The 8,462-nt window shown below is 45.0% G+C and overlaps 1 protein-coding gene across 1 annotated transcript; it reads left to right on the top strand.

The window, feature by feature from the left end:
• The first annotated feature begins 230 nt into the window (after positions 1–230).
• Positions 231–6,917, top strand: NCLN (nicalin). The gene is made up of 14 exons (XM_010080733.1): positions 231–416; positions 647–791; positions 1,400–1,494; positions 1,725–1,805; positions 2,000–2,103; positions 2,538–2,626; positions 2,802–2,941; positions 3,369–3,547; positions 3,762–3,849; positions 3,934–3,972; positions 4,087–4,250; positions 4,882–4,935; positions 5,026–5,104; positions 6,417–6,917. Exons 1-14 carry the CDS (start codon positions 297–299, stop codon positions 6,474–6,476), a joined length of 1,437 nt encoding a protein of 478 aa, XP_010079035.1. The 5' UTR covers positions 231–296; the 3' UTR covers positions 6,477–6,917.
• Positions 6,918–8,462: the final 1,545 nt, after the last annotated feature.

Below are 8,462 nucleotides of genomic sequence, written 5' to 3'. Positions count from 1 at the left end.
CAGGACATGGCTGCACAGATGTTGCTCTGATGGACGCAAGGGAAAAACACAGATCTTCGTTCCTTCTTGGACAACTGGGAAAAGATGAACTTAGCTTTCGGCAGGTCCTGGCTGCTTTGAAGTTCATCAGACTGTCACCAAGCTTGTTCTGAGAAGGAGCTAGACTCAAGCAAAGGGGATGTGATGAAATCACTTACAAAACCTCTTGCTGTTCTCTCCTCACAGGCACCCGGAGCGCAGTCCTTAACACAGAAGCCCGCACTGTAGAAGCGGACGTCCTGAGCCGCCGCTGTGTAATGATGCGACTGGTGGATTTCTCCTATGAGCAGTACCAGAAGGCTCTCCGCCAGTCAGCTGGTGCTGTGGTGATCATCTTGCCACGATCTATCTCTTCTGTCCCACAGGATGTTGTAAGGGTAAAAAAAAAACACCAACAAATGTTCCTTTTCAGTTCTGATGGGAGAGGTATTTGAGAGGGAGAGAGGCAAGGATTGCTGTAGGACTGAAAGATCCTGTTGTAATGCACAACAAATTGTATTCTAATTTTAAAGCTTACCTTTCTCTCTCTGCTTTGGTTGTTAATTTTTTTTTCTGTCCTCTTCCATGTCCACCAGATGCTAAATTTGTGTCTCACTTAAATCCTCAGCAATTCATGGAGATAGAGCCAGAAATGCTTGCTATGGAAACCATTGTGCCAGTCTACTTTGCGGTAGAAGATGAAGAGCTGCTGTCTATCTATGAACAAACACGGGCTGCTTCTGCATCTCAGAGTTCTGCCTCGGCCGCAGAAGGTGAGTTTTGACAAGTGGGGGAAAGGTCCTGGTCCTACCTCTGTGAGCAGTCTGCTGTGTCATATGCACCATGAAGCAGTGTTCTGTTGCCTTCATGTTTATTCTGTCTGTGTTAAAGCGCTTTGAGATTTGCTGGAAGAAAAATACGGTATAAGAGAGAGTATTCCTTTACTATATATGCATGGAATGAGTTCTCGGCTTTGCACTGCTGGAAGTAAGACAGAAAGCAAAACTCAAGTTAAAAACAATGTTGAAGATGTTGAGTGACTACAGTGTGTTGGTAGAAGATGAAGCTTTTTGTCTGAGCACAAGTCATTTGAGTGCTACTGTATATTCCCCTGTTGTAAGTAACTCTACTGTCTTACTGGCCTGCTGCTCGTGATTAACTGCAGGACTGCTGGAGGAAAGTTTATACTTTAGGCAGCTCAAAATGTTGGGATTTCAGGACAATTAAAATGCATGGTCACCGAGATTCCATGTCAATGCATAAACACAAGTGACAAGTGGGAGGGCTAAAATGCTTTAAAGCTGGTCCCTCCAGAGCTCGGTTAGCAATGGAAAAAACAGGATGAATCTTCTCCAGGTGTACTTTTTTTGGTTTGTTTTAGTTCTGCTGCACACAGCAACTGCCAATGGCTTCCAGATGGTGACCAGTGGGGCTCAAAGCAAAGCTATCAATGACTGGCTCATACCCAGTGTGGAGGTGAGTTGTGTATGAATTCAAACTGGCAACACTGATGGGATGCCTTCTTTTATTGGGACTTCATCAGACATTTGCACTGATAGGGGAAGTCAGGGGAGTCTCAGCCAGGTAAGTATCTGAAGTCCTCAGAACTGAGGCTGCTGCAGACTCAGCAGGTGTGTGGAAGTCAGGCTGTCTTTGTACAGGCACGCAAAGGCTGATGGAGTGACACTGATGTCTTTCCTCTGCAGGGAAGGCTTACGGGGCTGGGTGGAGAAGACCTGCCCACTGTTGTGATAGTTGCCCATTATGATTCCTTTGGAGTGGCTCCAGTGAGTATGCATTCTTCCTGCACCTCTCTGTTCCTTTCTGTGTGTTCCTGTCTTTTTTCACTATTTTTTCTTGGCCTTAAACACATGGGGCAGTTATAAGTGGAGCATGGTGGTGTGGTATCTTGAAGGCTGTTCTGGTGTGTGAGAATAAGTGTAGGTTTGTCACCTTGTCTCTGTCCCTCTTCATACTGCAGTGGCTGTCACATGGTGCTGACTCCAATGGCAGTGGTATCTCAGTGCTACTGGAACTAGCCAGGCTGTTTTCCCGGCTCTACACCTACAGACGTACCCATGCTGGGTAAGAACCTGCCCTATTCTTGGTTGAGTGTGTGTAGCTGAGATCAGAGAAGAAGGGCTTTTGCTCCAGACCTGTAGAGCATGACAAGCAGTCTTTTACTTCCTTTGCTCTGTTTTGCTTCCCTCTGAGTACAGCTGCTGTTAATGGCAAAGCTCACTCCTTTAGTTTCTTCACTGTAGCTCTGTTCAAGCTTGGGGACAGGTGGAGGGAATGATGTGGGAAGTAGATTCCATCCTCAGGCACTGGGAACTCCCACCCCTGTCCTGCCATTACCTTAGTATGTGGCATGTAGGAAGCGTTTGTTAGTGGACAGTTTGCCTTCAATGGCAGGTGCTAGCTGTTGTGATTTCACCCCACCTCCAAGGCTAAGTAAGGGACTTCTGTAGCCATGGGGTGCAGTGTGCTAACACTTTTCTGTCTTCTTTGATGGGCAGGTATAACTTGCTGTTCTTTGCATCTGGAGGTGGCAAGTTTAATTATCAAGGAACCAAGCGGTGGCTGGAAGACAATTTGGACCACACTGGTGAGTAAGGGTCTGGCATTCCAGCATGTTCTGTGGCAAGGCCTCTGTTAATACGATTGTTTTAAGTGGCTAGTATGTCAACCCTCCTGTAAAGATCTTGTGTGGGCCTTCCTTTCTTGGGATGGAAATCCCAGCACAAAACAAAGCAATAAAGGTTTGGATTTTTCTGTTTCAGATTCCAGCCTGCTGCAGGACAACGTAGCATTTGTTCTCTGTCTTGATACTCTGGGCCGAGGCAATAGCCTTCATCTCCATGTCTCAAAGCCTCCCAAGGAGGGGACCTTGCAGCATGCATTTCTGAGAGAACTGGAGATGGTAATGGAAAGCATTTTAGGTAGATGGGAACTTGGGACTTACTGTGGGCAGCTGCAGCTCTCCAAGAGAGGAAGGAAGGGAATAAGACATGAAGAAAGGGTATGCCATTGAAATATTTCATGTATTGGTTACGGTCACTTGAGCTGCAGTGCAGACAAATCCTGATGCCACAGTCCCAAACAAAGCAGACTAGTCCTGCTGCATATTCCACTGCACTTCCTTATGGCTTGTTGCTTGCAAAAGCTACCCAGTTAATTTCTGTAGTGACATTAAACCAACTTTTTAATGACAGTAACTGCACCTTAAAGGTGGAAGTGTATTTACCTTCTTGAGCACAAGAAAACTGGGTCTAGAGGGACTGGGCAGCACAAGATGGGACTATGCAGTGGGAAGCATGACATCCTGGATGGCTTGTCCTTTCCCTCAGGTTATTGCCAGCCAGTTCCCAGAGGTGAAGTTTTCCATGGTGCACAAGAAGATAAACTTGGCTGAGGACATGCTGGCATGGGAGCACGAGCGTTTTGCAATCCGACGCTTGCCAGCATTCACCATCTCCCATCTGGAGAGCCACCGTGACAGCCTGCGCAACAGCATCATGGATAGGAGGTTAGAGCCTTAGGGAAGGCCCAAGTTGAAATCCAGCCTGTAAACACAAATTGGCCTCGTGGCTGCTTGTGCTGCTCTGATGGTCAGAGGACGGGTGAAAAAACGCTGGGAGCTGGGCTCTGGATTCAGGCTCGTGCTTGATGCATTGAAAACTGGTGGTTTCTAGAGGAAGCTGATCCCATTGACAAGTCTATAATCTCCTCTTTTGCTTTAGGGCACGAGTAGACACTAAGGCACTGACCAGGAATACCAGGATCATTGCAGAGGCTTTGACAAGGGTCATCTACAACCTAACAGACAAGGTAAGAGTTGCCCGTCCTGTGGTGCTAGCCAGACTTGTCCTGCCCAACCGAGTTCGGTAGCCTGGGTTTTTCTTTCCCTTGCAGGGAGCATCTGCGGATCTGCAGATCTTCACGGATCAGATGGTGAGCACAGTGCATTTCTCTAACCTGTGGGAAGAAGGAATCAAGACTGGGGTAGAGGTCTAGTCTCAGCACATGTGTGGTTGACTCTCTTTCTGTGGTGGTGTTTTTCTGTAGCAGATCCAGCAGGAGCAACTAGAATCAGTGATGGACTGGCTGAGCAGTCAGCCCAGGGCTGCCCAGCTGATAGATAAAGATAGCACCTTCCTCAACACCTTAGAATATTATATGGGTCGCTACCTGAAAGATGTCAAACAGCATCATGTAAAGGCAGACAAACGGTAAGAAAAGAGATGAAAAAAACAGCCAGAGCATGCAAACTGGCTTCCCCCTCCAATGAATTTTGTCTCTGAGCTGCAGGTCTTCTGGCTTCTTGTCATGTGGCTGGAAGTGATTGATCTCTTCTACTCTCCTGCCAGTTTTGGTTCATGCTCTGTTCCCCCAGAGAAAGCTCTTTATCGTTCTTCACAGCACAGTAACGAGTCTCTGCAGCTCCTTCTGTCCGTGGAGCTTGCTTTTTCACTGTTTTGGTTCCACCCTTCCCACTCTGAGTGCTGCTTCTCTGAATGCAGGAAAAGGCTAAGGTCCCTGTGAAAGCTTTCTTTAATTGCAGAAAGGCAACTTCCATCCTGTCTAACCTCCTTGGCTTGAAGCAGTTTAATATATCCCATGAGGCATCTTCTGTGTGCCTCTTCTGAGACAGCTAAACAACGTGTTCTGAATTGTATTCTTAGGCTTCTGATTGTAGGAAAAGAGAGACTTGACAAGTAAAGTCAGTTCAAAACTGGTATGCAAGCTGGTCATGTTTACCTGTCTCTGGTTGGATGAACTCCTTGGGAACAGAGGTCTGGGCTGTCCTTACTGCAGTGTCAAGAAGTGCAGTACAACCTGAAGAATTTGTTCTTTTCACAGGGACCCTGAGTTTGTTTTCTATGACCAGCTGAAACAGGTGATGAACGCATACAGGTATGGAATTCCCTTGGGCACGTTTGGCTATCCTCTCTCTCTGTGGCAGTACCTTCTGTAGCAGTTTTATATGTTCTTTCTTTATTGCAGGGTCAAGCCAGCGATCTTTGACCTGCTTCTAGCTGTCTGTATCGCAGCCTACCTTGGTGTTGCCTATGTTGCAGTGCAGGTAAGAGAAGAGAAGCAGGAGTTGGTGCTCACACAGTCCCAGCACCAAAGGTGGAACAATAATTCCACTTCGCTCTAATCCAAAATGGCTGGTCTATTTTGATGTGCATGTTTCTGAGTATCTCAGTTGGCTGTGCTGAAGGCAATCTCTTGCCAGTCTTGTGCAAAACTGTTTTATAGAGCTCCTTCTGTTGGTCAGGGACGTACACATCTTGCTTGTTAAGCTATTTTGGCTAACAGCTTCAGACTGAAACTTTCCAAAGTAACTAAATCTGCTGTAATGTTAAAGATTTGGAGCTTGTAGTAAGTTGGGAGTGTTAGGAGATCCTTCCAGTATTTGAACTTGGGATGCAGCTTAGAAATGTTTTTTGGTTTTTTTTTTTCCAGTGAAACCATAAATACATCATGTGTCCATACTGATGGAAACGTGCTACTCCATGCCTTAGCCAGCCAGCTTAAATTTAGTGTTTTTGTTTAAGTGTTAACAAAACCACTATGAGCTAGGCTTCTGATTCTGGCCGGGTTCTCTGAAGAACATGGATGAAAGGGAAGCATTTTAGGTCAATCTGAAGTTTGTTCTCTTCATTTGTGTTTATTATTTGTTTGGGGAAACAACAAGCATTTAAAAATCTGATGTAACAGCATAAACAGGAGGGAAAACATACTTCTATTTCTGTCAGCTATTCTTCATTGTGTTTGTTATTACAAATTATTTGAACTCTGGATCTTTTTATATCTGTCAAATATCTGAAGTAGCTGTTATCGAATCAAAATGCCATGAATCAAAGCAGACTCAAAAGCAGAATTAAGTGAATTTCCAAGTCACTGCTGAAGTGGTGAAAGAGAAGATCCAGTTAAAGGATTATGAACTACTGGGAACCTCTGTGTTTGCCTGATTCATTTTAACATCTCTGAAACTGCTAGCAGCAGTGACCAGTATCATGCATATGTTGAGATCTAAATCTTTATCCTCCCCTTCAGAAGGAACAGAATTGCATCAAAAAAATGTAAAATCTTCAGCAAGTGTTTGCACCTTCACAATGGGGTTGATACAGGCCTGCACAAACACTTCTGTAAGCTGTCACTTTCTGTGCAACTTAAAGAAACTGGCTTCATTGTAATAATTCCTCCTAATTCTCCAAGTCCCACTCTGTCTTCAGATGAGAGTGCTAGTGGATGATCCAAACAAGGTGGTGCATTTGTACATTAGTATCATTTTAAGCCTTATAGTAAGTTTTCTCTCTGTGTAGAACACAGTCATTTTATTAGAATTTATAAGGACTCCTGGTTACTTATTTTCCTTCTATCTCCAGCACTTTGGTCTCCTTTACAAGATGATACAGAGATTATCCCTTAAAACCAAGCAGCAGTGAAGCAACGACTCATCACCCTCACAGCAGCACTGAGCCATCGGTGAGCCCATCAGGAACCTTCTGCCTTCCATTGAATCCCGCTGTTTCTCTTCCTCTGTCTCCTCTTTGCTACTCTGTAGAGGGGAAGAAGGCAGAAAGAAAATGAAATTTTAACTGTTGTGCACCTTTTAAGTGCTTTTCTTCACCTTCTTCCCCTGACTTGCACTGTGTCTGTTTTCCTTTGTTTTTTGGCGAGTGAGAGGCTCAGAGACTTCAGCAGTTTCTGCAGGTTGTTTAAACTCTGAACAGCTGGTCCTGAGCAGCTTCTGTGCGTGTAAAACCAAGTCCAGCACCGTTGTGGACACATGTGCCATACAGCCAGCTTGGAAGCTGAAACTATAGAGGAGAGGGACGTGTTATCTCTGCCCATCAAACAAGGACTCAGAGCAGTTGTTTAAAAGACAAAAAGTGCACGTGCGAATTAAAGAGAATACCATTAGCATGTTTTCTTAGAGCACCTCTTCCTTAAGCTCGCAACCTGGCTTTAGGAAGGTGTGCTGAGCAAGCAGTGTCTGCAGCAAGTGTCTTCTTGCATTTTGTTTAGACTGTGCAATAGCTCATTCCCTTTTAGGCGGTGCACTGTAAACAGTCTTGACTGTTATTGACAAAATGAGGAAAGATTGTTAAAATGGGTTCCTTGCATTTAGGGTTCTTACCAGGACAGGTTCTCTCCTCCATCGGAGGATGCATTTTCTTGTGTACATGATTTCTCTTAAAGTTTATGGTCCTTGAGCAGTTCATGGCTGCCACCACTCTGTGCTAAACTCTTTTTTGGTTTTTAAGGGGTGTTCTACAGGCCCAGCTGCTGCAGGATCGTGTTCTGTGCTGTTCTGTGTATTTAAACAAGCTGGTTATATTAATAGCAAGAGCAGCCCAGCTCCTGCTGAGCTCTGGTCTCCAATCTGCATTCCTCAGTTTTCACTTCCACATGTGTTCTGGATGTTGGGGTGTTTTCCCATGTTCACCTGCATCTCAGGGTCTCACTTCACATTTTTCAGCTCTGTTATTTCTGGAAACACTATTTCTACCCTGCACGTATGAGCGAGTTCCCAGAGTGCTTGTTGCTGTCCTTCCATGTGCTGCCCCCAGTATGTATGAAGGGAGGCAGGTCACTTAGCCATTAACAAAAACCCAAAAACAACCAAAAAAGCCCCCACAAAACAAAAAATGAAGTTTTATGAATGTAATTTTTAACATGGCTGTTTCTAGAAATGTACCTAAGAGCGTATCTTGGAACACATGTTCTCTGTCACTTTTATCCTTGAGCAAGCATTATTTTTAGTTTCCTGATGCTTCTGGATGGAGAGAGCTATGTAGTTGCCCAAAATAGTTGCCAGTGCTGTGCAGAGATCAGGAGGGCCAGGTAATCAGTTACTCAAGTGTTGTCATAATCTCAAGTCTTTCCTCGATTCCACCATTCAAGGTGAGCAGGATACTTGTCACCACTTTCTGGTGAGAGCTGAATGCCCTTTCTGGGCAGTGTTGCACTTTGTTTCCTCCCAAGTTCTTCTGGAAAGTATATCAAGATACTGAGTACAGGTTGTAGGCTAGTTGTAGTTCTGTGTGTCCCGATGGAGTACCACTGTCCTGCCACTCAGCAGTGTTTGAGTCCTTTCTATGTTCTATGCACGAGGTCTCTTCACAGCCCATGGTGACTACCTTTTTTTTAAATGAATACTTGTATTTAAAATAACATACTTTACAGAGGCTGAAAAGCTCTTGTGGGTTTGACGAAAGGTGTAACCTTTTTTTCGTATGCAAGGAAAACTCAAGCTGTGCATCCTTGTCTGCACCACGGCCGCTGTGTGCGCACTCGTTAGAACAGTTGTGGCCAGTCACAGTCCTTGTCCTTTGGATGGGGACCAAAGCACTGATTTCCATCCTCCTTAGTTTCACTGTAGTCTCCTTCTTGGGGTACCCTTGCCCCGTGATGTGTGCTTTCTGCTA

The sequence above is a fragment of the Pterocles gutturalis genome, unplaced genomic scaffold, assembly GCF_000699245.1.
Source record: "Pterocles gutturalis isolate BGI_N339 unplaced genomic scaffold, ASM69924v1 scaffold35604, whole genome shotgun sequence".
In the NCBI taxonomy this organism is placed as follows: Eukaryota; Metazoa; Chordata; class Aves; order Pterocliformes; family Pteroclidae; genus Pterocles; species Pterocles gutturalis.
This window is presented reverse-complemented; position numbering and strand designations above follow the sequence as displayed.